The sequence below is a fragment of the Zophobas morio genome, unplaced genomic scaffold (assembly GCF_036711695.1).
Source record: "Zophobas morio isolate AGI-343-1 ecotype UQ-CSIRO unplaced genomic scaffold, CSIRO_AGI_Zmor_V1 ptg000005l, whole genome shotgun sequence".
Classification (NCBI taxonomy): domain Eukaryota; kingdom Metazoa; phylum Arthropoda; class Insecta; order Coleoptera; family Tenebrionidae; genus Zophobas; species Zophobas morio.
The window spans coordinates 4326479-4342825 of NW_026972110.1; the positions used below are offsets into that span (position 1 = coordinate 4326479).

Genomic DNA, 16347 nt, shown 5'->3' on the forward strand with positions numbered 1-16347 from the left:
ATTTTATATAGTAAAAAAATAATTGACAGTATTTGAATTATTGTATAGGTATAAGGTTCTATTTAATGTTGTTTTTTTGCTGTTGTCCCAAAATAAAATAAGTATGTAAAAATGTTGCGAAGATAAATTTAAATCCAATTTTTACCAAAAAGAAACAAAACAGAGGGTATTAACACGCTATAGGAAATTTCTGTTAAATATATTTATTTTTTCTCGCTTTATAGTTACGTTAATATTTTGAATAACATGAATTTGTTGGCAGTTAATAGCAATAAAAGAGTCACATAAAATTTTCTCAAAAAAAAATACCAACATTTGTTTTGGGTACTAACCACTACACTGACAGATTACAGTAGTGACAACGTTAAAAATCTGTGTCATAAGCAAATGTTGCTGTTATTGTATACCACGAAGTATGTATTGCCACTATTTACTCTGTATTACTCGAAAATTTAAAAATTCGGAGGTAGGTACATTTCAAAGTACTTACTGCCTTTATTTTGTCTGCTTTAAACAAGAGTATTTTTAAGCAAATGTCAAAAAATAATCGCTTAAAACATATTCCACTAAATTTTTGTTTCTAGAATTAACATATTCCCAAAAGTTCGTACTGAGTGTGAAGAAGTAAATTGTAGCATTAATTGATTTGGTAGTAGGTACTCTATATTATGAATACGTTTTCTTCAATGCCCAAATGAAGAACTTGATCTACTTAATATGACTTAAGATAAAATAACACATTGACTAACATGAATGATATTTGAACTCTTTTTCACAATGACTTCACATCTTGAAAAATTCTTTTGAAAATGGCACATTAAGTAGAAAACAAATTTGTGCCAGTTATATTGGTATTCAATAAATCAAGTAATACAATAGCATACAAAAACAAACTTTGTCTTAATACGAGTATCGTATAGTACCCAGCCACGAACTATATGTACCTATGAAAGCAACGCAGTCAATGATTTTGATTAATCTATACATAGATTTAGCTTGTCCGTGCATGCATCTTATTAATTAACCGTAATCTGGTGCTCCAATGGGCTTTTTCAAAGAATATTCCTCTGCTACATATTATGTTTACCAGTTAATTCAAGTTTCTAAAACATATTAGGTATTTAATTGAAAATCATTAGGTTGGTGTTGACTTTTTGTAAACATTAGGAAATAAGTATGTTTGTAATAAACCTAAAAATATTCAACGACAGTTAAAGTTAAATGGATACAAAAAATGCAAGCAATAGCAAAAACGATCAAAGTTACAAATTGTATTGAAAATGTTGTCCATTTGTTTTAAATAAATGTACCATAGAACTAATATTTGTAACTAATAAGTCGCTGATAATCGACTCACAATAATTCTTGTACCGCTGTAATACGTTATGGATAAACTTTCAAATTCTTAAGTAAGAGTGTGGGGTGGTTCTAGAAGGATTAATAATTAAGTTGCTGGTGTAACTGACGGATTGATGTTTTCAGTGCATTTTTCATTATTTTTTCAGAATTAGCAATAACTTTTTGTGTACATTTTTTAGCTGCTCTACTGCCAGATTTTCATAAAAGAATTTTAGTTTCTGAGAAGAACTTTACCGCTCTGTGTCAAGTTTTATTAAATTTCACGTAGTGCACAGCAACCTTTGGAAATTCGTTTTGAAATTCCTTCATACACAGGTCTGCACCTAATACGAAATCCATTCGCTATCAGTTTTAACACCATTTCGGTAGTAACTCTTAAGCAAAAATATAATTTCACTCTTGCCATTGCCAAGAGTGAAATTGTTGCTATAATTAGTTGTGAAAACAACTGTTTTTTTTTTAAGAATTTGGATAAACGGATGCAAAAATTAAATAAACTGAACAAAGACACAATAATATGGATTAATAAAACACATATGTTGTTCGTTACGTTTTCTTTTATCAAAAAAACAACGCCACCTTGACGACTTTTTCAACTGAACACCCGTTACAGGTAGGTATACATTTTATTAATTTTGTAATACCAAAAAACCGGCTGCATCGAGTTGCGGAATATTTCAATTGCCGACTGCATAAAATCTGAAGATGGTGCCGCGCCATTCAAAACGTCAGTCGGCGGCGAAGCGCCTCTGACAAGATGAGTAATAATTGACGTGCGTGAGACAGACGTTAAGTCGCGAGCGAGCAACGCATACGCAACCCAAGAACCGGGATGAACAGCCGCAGCACTATGAATGAGTAGAGTACATGATATATCTAATAGGCAGCAATGGCCGGTTTGGCGATCGCCGTCGGTGACCGGTGGGTGGCCCAGGACGGGCAGGGAATCCGGGGAGTGATATCAAGTGGCCTGTCTACAGACTATGTCGCCACCGCTACCACAGCCCCTGATTGATAGCTCAAGTCACGCGAAACTGATAGCAGACCACACACACGACCCTCCACGCCTCCCTAAGCTCCGCCCCTTCGGCCCCGCCCACTTTCGCAGCGCCACGGGTCCCCGGCCCCGACCAGTCAGTCTCATAGTGGGTACCAGTTATGCTGGACATGTGCTGACTGGCGGTTCTGTGGGTTTCTTTGTGACTGTGACTTGTCAGTGTTTTGTGATGCTTCTCGGTGCGATGCCCGAGGAAAGTGCAGCCGCTGGGTTACTCGTGCCCACGGCGAAGACGCGCGCCACTGACTTTTCGATTGCCGCTATCATGGCGAGGGGAGCCGTTGCGCCGCCGGACGCCGACGCCAGAGACCTGCAAGGCGACGGTCAGTAACAGCATGAGTAAATTATATAGCGCTGCCTATATCGTGTTATCAAGATAATGCGTAATTGAGTCCTCCATGAACATAAAATCGCATGTCCGGTCAAAGTACAGGCTATAGTAAAAAAGTTTCTCTTCAATTAACATCAAGCGTAGTTTCCACAAGTGGATTACTACTTCTAGTAAAATTTGAAACATAAAATTACCTTAGTAGCAAAAATGACGTAGTTTAAACATTGTGTTAACGTCGACAACGTTAAGATTTGTGAAATATCCAACAGTCCTTTTTTTTTAATTTGCCACAAAGAACGATATCATTCTATTAAATATTTTAATTAAGTAAATACCGTTGTACTTCAACATTTAGAATTTAAAAATGTCGTATGTGCCGATATAGATACTGCAATATCAACATTTTCGGAAGTACGACAGTACAGTATTATTACATCCTTCAAAGATTCTTCAAATGACTACGAATCTGCTGGAACTTCCACCATTGTATCATGTTACATAGTACCCACGGTAAGAAGCTTTGCTTAAGACATTGATAACAAGTGCTGCCACCGTTAGCATCAAATCAGAACTTACAATTATTTTAGCAGAGAAAAATTTTAATAAACTTGGCAAAATTAAATTTCGTTGTGTGTTTGTTTTAGCTAATTCTCCATATTTTTTTTCTGCTACAAAAGTAATGATACTTTCTTTTTGTTAATACCAGATATCTATTCCCAGCTGGTGAAAAAACTTATTTTGGTGTATATTTTGCAATCAGACTACAGCGTACAGAAGCAGGTGTCACTTTTGTAGTATTAGGTATACAAACTTGGCGGAATATTTATGTACCAATTTAAAAGTGTTTAACAGGAATGTGAAACAATTTTGTTAGAAAATAAAATACCTACCTACTTGTTGTTGCTGTAACGAATATTAAATATTTTAAATCTTAACAAAATTGATTATTTACTGATATATGGAACGTACCTTCTATGAGTATTCTTACTACTGACTACTGAGTTTTGTAAACATTTAATAAAAGAATGATTTTCTACATAACGCAAATACAGGTTATATTTATGTTAATTTTTTCTCAATATAGGTAAATTCTTTCCTGTAATAATATAAGAGAACAGTGTATAATAAAGAAAGGAATAATTAATGCTATTGTAAGTACGCAGTTGCTTTCAGTTCGACAAAACTACATACTGAAAAGAAAATTGATAATGTCTATAATACATTTTAACTCGGCCTTAAAAGTAGGGCGCCGTCATATGCTTATAGTTCTACTCTAATAGAAAGATAATAAACTTACATACCTATATAAAATATGACCTCAATGTCGCAGTAAATTTTGCGAGCAGAATATTTTAAATTTTGGCTTAGGTATAGGTAGGTAGGTATAAGTTGATTGGTTAAACACATTTTTGATTTAACTGATAACAGTAGACAAAAAGGGATTGCCACAAATTACCTAAACTTACACAATAATATGCTGCAATAGACACCGTCGAAGTCCAAAATATCAAATTTCCTTTAAAAAGTATATATCTAATAATATAAGTGTAAGAAATTACACAAACATCAAGGTATTCTTGTATTTGTCAAAAATCGTTAGCCACTTTGACAGACACCTGGGTGCGGAAGTCTGTTGTCTTGTTTTTAGTTGTTTTGTTTGGTATGATTTACCTATGCATGATATCTATAAAGAAGATTTACGATATCAAGGGAAAGCATTTAGACGATTCGGGTCCGAACATTGTTGAAAATTTGAAAAACTTGAACAGAATTATTTAGCAGGACACCACCTATGACAAAAAAAACTAATATCGATAACAATACACCAGGCTCTAGAAACTCTTAAAAGTTTAATTATTCGCAATTTGTTTTGTATTAAAAAATATAAAGAATATCACTAGGTATGATTTCAGTCTCACCTAAATCACAGCTCAACTATATATATTTGAAATATATTTTTTTGTGTTAAGATATTTATTAAAATTTTAATTTGACAACCGATATTTCATATTTCTTGCTCTTTTATAAGTAAAGTAGAATGCAAAAAGGCAAATCTTGTATTTCTGTTTGTCTGGGGTTTGCCGGAAATATCTTAAATAGATATCCTCCATAACTACCGGAACGCTTACTTTAAAATTTTAAGTGTATCTTAAGATTATCGTGCTGATGTTAAATCGATTGTAACCAGAATTGTTTATTCCTTATAAAAAAGTCTCCCTCGTCTTTAGGTGTGTGAGATGTAAGAAAAGAGCAGATTTAGTTCCAAAATTTATTGTAAGTAGGTATATTTCTCAAATGATATTGTAGTCATCTTTGGAAGTGCTTACAGAGGATGTGTCCAAAATATTTCTTTCATTTACCAAGTCGTTATGATCGCATTGTTACTTTGTACTAACATTAGAATAACAGTATATTTTTCGTCAAGGTAGTGAAGACAATCATTATAGACCGAACTCAGATTATCTATAGCTCGAGACGCGAAGCGTCGAGAGTTGAAAGATGTACAATTGTCTTCACTACCGTGGTCTACATACCTATTTTTTTCACTAGTAGCGAACTATAAAACGCAGATTCAATCAAATTATTAAGATTAACAACATTACTGAGATCACCTAACTAGGCTTTGATGTTTGCCGTCATTATTTTTCGACGTTTTAAACGCTGGTTTGTAATGAGGTTTGCAATTTCAAATTTTCAATTAATTTGATTAATTTTTTAGGAAATATATCTAACAGTGAACTATGTACCTCTCCCGAGATGCTACTATGGCAGTTAGCATATTTAAATCCCTCGTGAAAGTAATTTCAAATATTTGTTAACTGCCAATTTTCATTTGTCAAAAAAGTATGTATTAAAAAATTATAAGAGCATTATAGTATATTATATATATAACCTCAATCTTTTTTATAGACCTTGGTCAATAATGATCAACTTCACTTCCATTATTAACCTTGGTCGAATTTCATTATTATTATTATTATTGACTTTGTTAGAGAAAAACGAATTCGCGACTCACAGACAAGTACCTACTACACTATCTACTAATGAAAAAATACATGTATCTCATCAAAAAGTTCATAACGTGATTTCGCGATTACTAAAGTCTTACTTCAAATGCTTGTTCCTACATTCTTACATCATCAGAGCTGCTCCAGTGGGGAAGGAGCTTCACTGTATTACTTACGATTTTATTAAATACGTAACAATATTCATTTTTTGTAACTATCGTAATTTGTGAGTTTTCGGAAAATGTTTATTTGAGTTTTCTTTAGAGGGATATTGTGGGTGAATTTCATTGAAAGTAAAGACAAAAGTTACATTTACTACCACTACGGTGAAAAATTTTCTCCCACACGTTAGTAATAACGTTAAGCCATATATTTAGGTACTTTTACAAAATGTCCCTCTATATTTATGCTTTTACTTTTGTGACACTATAACTTCCCAACAAAAATTATATCTATCATATATTTGTTCTTACATATATGCACAAATTTTGTTTGCATTTTAAAGTTAACCAACATCATACTTTACGTCCAAACTACAGGTACCTATATAGCAAGTAAAGTTAACTTTTTCTCTTCGTACCTGATAAAGTGCAAGATATTTTTTCTACTTTGCATTTAAAATAGATTCATTGTGAAACTGTTTCTGAGGTATTTTGATTTGCAATGTTGGTACCACGTTTTCAAAACCGTCACGAATGGTCCGTCAAGTATCACCCGTCAAACCTACTTTTGTTAGATTTTTTAAGTCATTTTATAAACTACTACTGAATGAATTTGTGTTTAAATTTCAGACAGATGTCAGATGTTTTTTGATCATGTGCAAAAAACCCTACTAATAATTGTGACCAGATTTTTTTTTTATAAAATAACGGGAGAAGAAAAATGGCATACTGTACTCGTTTAATAAGACATATTGTAAAACCCTTTCCTTTGGAGTACATATCTACTCCTCGCTTCACTCTTCGTGCCTCAAATAACTCGTGCTACAATAGAAAATCTTATTAAACGACATATAATAATAACATACTAAGTAGGTATAATGTAAAATTTCAGTGCATCACTAGGGATAGCTATTTATTGCACTACCAACATGATTGTGAATCTGCACAATGTGGAGACAACGCACCATTTAATCATATATCATCATAGAGGACTGAAAATTTGCAACTGAGGAAAGGTTCTTTTTGACAACTGATCACTGATACACCAGTTATTTTGAAAAGGCTATATCATAAAGTTTTAAGGGAAGGCAAACAGCAATATTTTTTTCGAGTTTTTGAAACTGATCTGCTTAATACTTACCTATATTATGTATATATTATTTATGCTTTAAGTGTTTACTAAAAAACTATGAACACTTGTATAAAAAATGTATTATTTTTTTATTACTAACTGTAAATCGGTTTTTTCCACACGATATAAATGCATTTATGACAGCCGCTTCGAAGGTGAAAATTTTGATATAATTTTAAGTACCTACTAGTAGTAAGTACAACCTTACAAAATGAAGAAAATTTAACACTTATCCACAACCATAAAATGAAATCACGATTCAATAATTGTCTACTACTAGTCTACAATAACAACATGATTATTATGTTACATGCAAAAATATGTTTGATATTTTTGTAGCTATCGAATGCAAAATTTGGACTAATCCATAAATTAGACTACACAATGGAGCAATATGTCATTAATGTAATAATATACATGTACCTACCAAAGATGATAATAAATATTATTTGTATAATGATACTGTCAAAACGTTTACGGTAATATGGATTATACAACCTTATAAATTGAGAAGCGAAAAGCTAGAAATAACAAACAAGACATGAGTTTCAAAAACATTCTGTGTAAATGTTGACATCTCGCAAAAATATATCAACGGTATATTGCAATATGTCGCTACAGTTTAATAAGGTCACGTACCTATTTATTGTTGCCGGAATTTTGAACTAAGTGTTCAATTTCAAAATCTGTTTTCTTCAGTTGTGGTTGAATATATAAGAATATTTAAGTTTTTTGTACATTCATGTGAATACAGCCAATTCCAAATTAAATTAGAAGCGCTTTTTGAAAAAATTATTTGTTTGTGTATCCATTATTATCATTATTTATCGATAATAGATTCTTCTGTTGTTTTATAAATTATTAATGATCATTCGCGCGCGCAACTTGGTGGACACTGGTTACGTATTTGCGCGTAGTACGAGTATGATGAAAAGTACCTATGTATTAAGTATTTTATCTGTTAGTTATTAATTTAATCAACTTTAGACACACTTAGGTAAGTCGAGAAGTGGCGGAAAATAAGTAGTTGTCGATATCTCATTGAGAAAGGCACATTTTTTTCGTTTACATGTTTTATCGATATTTTAATTTTTGGCTACGGCGAAATTTCGAATCTAAGCTTGAGTAATATAGAACAGTTTACAAAGTAGCTGGTTAATCTCTAAAAGTTTTTATTGTGTTGTTTATAATGTAAAAAGTAACTTTAATGTTATTTTATTTTTAAATAATGTTATAGTTGTTGTCAACTACTGATGCAAAAATTACAGAAATAATAAATTGTTCCTAATTGATTTATGTGTATTTATAAATTTTACTGGTATCACTGGTAAAATGATAAGACTTTTATGTGGGCATAGTGTTTTTTATTCAGTCCATTCAATTTTATTTCGTAGTAAAACTAATATTAAATTACATATAATTAAATATCTGCCTTTTCTTCATATTTTTAAGTTACTTACTATGCTTTACTATCATTTACTTTACATCTCAGGTATTACATTTAAAAAATCTGCATAAGTAATTGACATTTTTATTCAAAAATGTTTTCAGAAAAGCGAAATACTTGGACACTACAGAGTAACGTTTTTAGTGTACACATCATTATTCAAATTGGCGAGCAAACATGTATAGGTATAGGTACATTTAAAACAAAAAAACCATTGTGCAAAAATTTGACGTAGATAACAAAATTTCGCATTACTCTGTAATCAGTATAAATGTTGGAGAGTTGTTGTTCTGCCATCATTTTCTTTTACTCCTATTTTGTTTTATAAAAAGATCATGATGCTGTGTTATAAGCATAAGCATTCCCTAATCTTGAATTTTGACTTGAGAAACTGATTGGTCAGATTGTGAATACATCTAAAAACACACACATATACACCTAGTCATATAAATAATGACTAAAGAGTAAACATTTTTAAACACCGTGCACGAAAAAACTGGTGAAATAACAAGTTGCTGATATTCTGCAGTTGCACTATAAACTTTGACTGTATTTATTCAACACCGATGCAACTGCACTTTGCGTGTACAGTAAATAAATATGCACGAAGGTTTTATAAATAATTTGGTTTGGTTTTTTATCGCGTGCAAAATTTATTATATAACATTATATTAGTTTCAATATTTCTTGAAAATATATGAAGAGATTTTTGTCCTCGATGAGGGCCAGCTATAAAGAATATTTGTCTAAATTAGTACTTATAGTACAACCTTTATTATCCACCCCTGTATCCCCAAAATACAGTATTACAAACATTGTGAACGCGTTTCACCAACCACGTTGGTATTATCTAGACAATATTAACCTATACTATGGTCGATACTATAGTACTATCTAGATAATGCCAACGTGGTTGCCGAAATGCGTCAACAATTTTTGTGTTATTCTATATTTGGTGTTAGAGGGGTGATATATATTATCCTCGCAGAAATCGTAGAAGATTCCTAAGTTATTTATTTCAAATTAAGGAAATTAAATTTATATTATCACACATGTTTGTTAACGTTAAGTTAATAATGATGACTTATGTTATTTTCCAAAACTTGAGTCTTTGTTTTCACCAAGAGAAGAACACCGTTTTAATAACAGAAACAAAATGAAAGTCTTTATTCTTTTAAAGTTTTAGTGTTTTACTCATTATTTCTTTAACTTTATTTCTGCTTTTTTATTTTTCACAGTGTAAAATTTACACTTACCTATCAAATTTATTCATACTTATTATAAAAGCAAAACAATCTAAATGGATCACCAAAGTATATATTAAGTTATTACAAATTTAATTTTGTAAAATGTTTGTTCGGTTTTTTCCTGTTACTTCAAATGACTATAATAGTTATTTGGGGCACAAATTGAAGGCAGTGCATTTTTGTGAGTATATGAGTGACAATGCGGAGCCAAGATGCTAGTCGAGGCGATATAACACGAGTACACTAGATGCAAACATTTAGTGCGGTTCTGGCTTTGACGTTTAAAGTACTTTACAGCTGACCCTTCATAAAAATTAGCAAATACAAACCATACCACAAGTCACGGATGCCCGACAGTACTACCCTGTGCTTTTAGCAGAAAAGATCTTTTCAGGTGGGTTTTCACTGTTACCAATAAGCGGGTTTAAGGCATTCGGCTGTGACGGCCTCTATTGAATTATAACGGCAGTGAAATTGGTGTGAAGCCATAAACGCACTAAACGTTTGCGTCTAGTATACTCGCAAAATCATTTTACGGGCCTGTTTCCCACAAGAATTTGTGGGCCAACATATAAAATCAGACGGAGGGCCACAAAAACTTAATGAAAATTAAAGAAGTTTACTCACACTTGACCAAATCTTAACTTTCTTTATCATTAAACTTCTGATATACTGAATAAAAATAATACGGGATGTAAAATATTGACGTTAACGACAGCTCACATAATGATTATATTTTGTTTAATTTGATAGTGCTGTCAAGTTGTAATTGTTGTTTTATGTTTATATATCTTTTAGTGCGTAATGCATGATTAAGTAAACAATAATTACGAGATTTTGTACACGTTGTTTGTAAGTGATCGTCCTAACAAAACAGCGGACCATTATTAAAAGTCATTTTGTGTACCTTTGCCATATTGGTATGAAAATATATAACCTAAATTTCGTTTCCACCTCTTTAAATTTATTTTCCAAAATAAATAAATGAACATTAAAAAAAATGTTTAACATTTCTATTCGTAATCGATAAGTACCTGCTTGTGTATGACGTCAAAACATTTCTAGAAAGCGTTTATTTGATAACAGTCTATAGCAATAAATTATAACAAAAATGTTCTTTTTTACTGCAAACAATTATAGATGCAATATTTTAAAATAGCACAACTATTAGGTACAACAAATTTTAAGAATTTAAAAAAAGTTCGAGACAGATTTTTGTGTCATTTTTTCCCTTTTTTACCATCAGTGTGTTTTTGGCTTACTGTGAGATAAGTTAACGTGATTCTTCTGTTACTATTAGATAAAAAAGTGTTTGTATTATTAAAGAACTCCAAACAGAAATAAAAAAAATTGGTCGAAAGTTGTTTCAACAGAACTGCCCTCCCTTCTGAAATACAATGAAACATCCAGCATTTTCGAGTTGAATTTTTTCTTTACACAATTTTGTGATGACGTCAGTAACATTTTTGGAAGGACACGTACTATATCAACTTGGATTTTTTTTAGGAGGGATGAGTAAATACAAATTTAATTAAAAATATACAATGCTTATGATAACTTTAAAACATTTCCAAAATTTCAAGATGTTCGGTTTTGCAGTTCCTTATTAAAATAATTTCACGCATTCATTAATTTTTTTGAAAAATTTTGAGTTGACGTCATCAATTTTTTGGAGGGGATAAGTAAATATATTTTTCTTAAAAATTTATCATGCTTATCATAACTTTAAAACATCTGCCAGATTTCAAAGCATTCGATTTTGCAGATTCAAAATTAAATTGCAAAATGTTGTTTTATAATTTTGATTTTTTTTTCCAAAAATCTCGACGTTTCGGGTAAAAACATAACACGGCGTCATAAACTACATGTGTAGGACTATGTTATTTTATACAATTTCATTGGTAGACAAATTTTGGTTAGCGTTTTACCATCTATATGATATTCCTAATATAAATACAAAATTTGTCAACTAGCGATGCAGTACTTTCGGCGATTATCTGTCTAATAAAAATCCGGGACGGCAGACAGACGGACAGACAGACGAACAGACAGACAGACGGAAACGGGAGACCTATTTCTTCATAATGTAGGTGTCATGAAAAATCGAGAAAAGGTAAAAGTAGAGTCGATCGACGGACTCGATTACCAAAATCAGTTTCTTTAAAAACATTGGCAGCTTCGTGTATCAACTCAATTGTACTAACAACAAGTAGGTATGCTGTTACTTCAAATTTACCACTGATATTATACGATAAATAAATAAACTACAAAGTTGTTTCACTATGCATATCAAAATTGCAACATCTTGCAGTTTTAATCTGCTAATGATTTGAAAGTATACAGTTAGTTAAACTATGTTAAAAATTTGTCATCGTGTGCGACGTAGACTGCTTTGAAAATAAAATTTGTAACTCAGTTTATCTTTCAAAAAAATTACAATACGTAAGTGACATAAAATTCAATGGCGTTTAACTGCACGTTAAACTTTGATGGTTTGAGAACCGCTTAACTTAATTAAAATAAAGAAAGAAAAAAATGTTGTTTTTGCCGCAGTTACATCGAGATGATCAATGAACTACGATTAACTTGTTGTTATTATATACATCTAATTATTTTGTAAGAAAACCAGTGCCAATTACATCCTCCAATTTTCTTTCTACAGTGCGTGGTTTTCAGAAAACAAAATTTGTATTGTTACTCCAATTACTACGTAATCACCAACTGTTTTCAATGTCTAATAAGCGGTTCAATCGAAACTAACCATTATTATAAATTATAATGAGATTTTTTTGCATATTTCTTTAAAATTGCCAGCATCACGCCTATAAAAAGCTTGTAAATCAAACTAGAGAGTAATGAATAATAATTATTTTTATTTTATGGACGGTATTAAAGTATAATTAACAGTATTAGACCCGAGACAACCTCTCATTATTAAATTAACACTAATTTGACGTTATTCGCCTTTTGATTTGGGTAAAATTCCAGGTGCAATCTCGAGATCAAGTTCTCCCGACATCGAGGATCCTCTAGAGGATGACGACATAGAAGTTGACGTCGAAGAATGCTCTGATAGCGAAGCAACGAGACCTAAGCCCAAATTGCTTCGACAATCTCCAGCTATTTCGGACTGTGGTTCCGAACCGGCAGATTTAGACCGAGAATCGCCCGACATAGTTCAAGAGAAACCCCTTCCCAAGACAAAAATATCCTGTAATTGCGATGAGCTGCTTAACGTTGAGTGTCATCTAGAAACCAAAGACCTTTGGGACAAATTCCACGACCTTGGGACAGAAATGATCATCACTAAAACGGGAAGGTAAGTGGCTTTTTTTCGGATACCTACATTTGGGAAAGGAATTCTCACAGCAAATGTGTAATAAAAGTAATCGCTCTTTGAGCAAATTACTGGAGTATAGTGGCGTGAACAAGAGCAAAGATTTTGTTCCGGAACGATGCAACCATTGTTAGTGTAATGACAACGAGCAAAAGCCAGTGGTCGCTCGTGCGCAAGTCAATTTGAATTTGTCTCCTGCTGACTTTTCTTTTTAATAGTAGTTTATTATTTCAACGGCAGTTAATTGTTTGCACTTTATTATGAAAGTTTTTTGCATATGGAATTATTTTTAAACTAAATGTGTAAGACAGTTTGTGCACTTTCAATACTGTAATCGATGATGGCAAAACACTTCCAGGTAATGGGTGCCCAAAGCAAATTTTTGATGATTGTGTCATTATTTAAAATACAAGAAAGTTGTAGAGTGCATGTTTCCCATCTTTTTCTAAAATTCAAATAAAAGAATGAATACCAGTTATTGCGTAAAAGGTTTTTCGTGCGACTTTCGTACCGGAAGATTAGAATAATACTTGTTTTGATATTATAAATATAAGAAAGCAATATTAAAGTACTTATTTTGGCTGTCAAATGACTATAGTAAATATACAATTAATTGTGAAAAACTTGTTTACGACATAATGCTAATCATGATCGGTGGATCCCCAAACATGCAAATACCCTTAGAATAGTTTACATAATTTACTGCTGAGTGGACGGGTTGACAGCCAAGGAACTAATGAAATCGGGGCTTAATGATGACATCTCTGAGCATTGTTTTTAAATTCATGTGTGTTGATTTTGTCATCACCTATTACCCACCTATTTTCTAAGCACTTGATTGTTCATCCCTGATATAATCACTTAAAATGTCAGCTGCTTCGTATTTTTGTTGTTTTTAATATTTCCTACATCATCTTTAACTATTGTGGTTTTCTACAACAAAAACTGCAAAATAAAATCTATCAATAATTTTGGTTTTTTTGACATACAAGTTAAGACTCTAGTAAACATTCAGTGGCCGTTTTGGAATTCTAAACTCTATTTTAAAAAATGTATGTGATTTTATTTTATGAAACAAGACAGTGTGTAATCTAACATGTTTTAACTCACATCTCGGACACCTACTTTTTTTTGCAAGTAAACATTTTGTTAAAATTTTATCTTTGTAATTCGGCTTTTTTAGTAGGTACATTACAAGTTTTTCGAGTCCAACTATTGAAGGAAAATAACTATTTTCACATTAAGTTAAAAAAAAATTGATATTTTTTTTACTCATCTTGTTAAAAAATATTAGCGTAGATTTCATCTTTTAATTAGTAGTACCTACCTTCCAATATATTTCTTTTCCAATATTTTTTATTTAAAGTTATTTCGACAGAACTTCCTCGCTTCTGGTTTCACCTTCTTTAATAAATTGACTGATTCATTAATTTTTTTTGGTCACCCTGTATAAGCAAATCCAAAAAATATGAATGCAATGAAAAGTTACAAGTATAGTTTGATCATATTTTGCACATTTTCGAAAGAATTTATTCGGCAAAATTTTGAGATGACGTAATCAAATTTTTGGGGTTGATAAACAGATACATTTTGATTAAAAACTTAACATGCTTACAATAACTTCACAACGTCAAGATTTCAAAGTACATATTCAGTTTTGCAATTCTTGATTTAATCAATAAAATAAATTACCTCACGGGCTAATTTCAAGTTGGATTTACGATTTCGCAAGTCCTCGTTGCCATGGAAGATGCGATGACAGCAGTCGCGAGGACGAATCAAATCGCGAATCGCAACAATTGTCATCGAAATTACCATAGCAACGGCACTTGCGATTTCGCTAATCCAACTTGAAATTACCCCCTCAGTCATTAAGTTTTTCAGACACCCCGTATAGATATAGATCACAAGTATACACTCATCATACTTTATACATTTAGATTTTTTCAGCAAAATTTTGGGGCGGCGTTATCAAATTTTCAGGGGGGATAAGCCAATATATTTTGATCAAACATTTACCATGCCAATGATCACTTTAAAACATCTCCAAAATTTTAAAGCATTCGGTTTTGTAGTTTCTGATCAAATCAGTAACATAAATTTACGCATTCATTAATTTTTTTGAGTCAACCTGTATGTGCAAATCCAAAAAATATGAAGGGAATGATAAATCGCAAGTGCAGACTCATCATATTTTGTACATTTTAGTTTGGATTTATTCAGCAAAATTTTCGGGTGGTGTCATCAATTTTTTAGGGGGAGTGAGCAAATACATTTTGATCAAAAATTTACCATGCTTATGATAACCTTAAAACATCTCCAAATTTTCAAAGCATTCGGTTTTGTAGTTCCTGATTAAATCAATAAAATAACTTGGCGCATTCATTATTTTTTTTGAGTCACTCTGTATATGCAAACCCAAAAAATATGAATGAAATGATAAATCACAAGCACACACTCATCATTTTTTCTACATGTTAGATAGGATTTATTCGACAAACTTGTGAGCTGACGATGACGTCTTCAATTTTTGAAGGGGATAAATAAATATATTTTGATTGAAAATATATTATTCTTATCATAACTGTAAACCATCTGCAAGATTTCAAAGCCTTCGGTTTTGCAGATTCCAAATTAAATTGCAAAATGTCGTTTCAAATTTTTGATTTTTTTTTCCAAAAATCTGGATGTTTCGAGTAAAAATTTACTATGTACAATTTTGAAGTGACGTCATTACAGTAGTGGCGGGGATGATTAGACAAATTTTGGTTAGCGTTTTACCATCTACATGATATTCCTAATATAAATACAAAATTTGGCAACAATTCGCCCAGTACTTTCTTGATTTATTCAAGAAAATAAATTTATTGATTCATTAATTTTTTTGAGTCACTCTGTATAAGCAAATCTAAAAAATATAAACAAAATGATAAATTAGAAGTACAGACTTATCATATTTTGCACATTTTAGATAGAATTTATTAGGCAAAATTTTGAGTTGACGTTATCAATTTTTAGGAGGGATGAGCAAATACACTTTGATAAAAAAATTACCATGCTTATGATAACTTTAAAAAATCTCCAAAATTTCAAAGCATTCAGTTTTGCAGTTCCTGATTAAATCAATGAAATAAATTCCCGCATTCATTAATTTTTTTTTGAGTCAGCTTCTATAAGCAAATCCAAAAATATGAATGGAATTGTATCATATTTTGGATATTTTAGATAGGATTTATTCTGCAAAATTTTGAGTTGACGTCATCAATTT

At 31.6% G+C, this 16347-nt stretch overlaps 1 protein-coding gene across 1 annotated transcript in view; it reads left to right on the plus strand.

Moving 5' to 3' along the window:
• The first annotated feature begins 2342 nt into the window (after nt 1-2342).
• LOC135146294 (T-box transcription factor TBX20-like) overlaps nt 2343-16347 on the plus strand; it is an 85312-nt gene continuing 71307 nt past the window's right edge. The window contains exons 1-2 of the mRNA XM_064078454.1: nt 2343-2739; nt 12731-13061. Coding sequence (XP_063934524.1) covers nt 2343-2739; nt 12731-13061 — 728 coding nt within the window. The remainder of the gene's footprint in view (nt 2740-12730; nt 13062-16347) is intronic.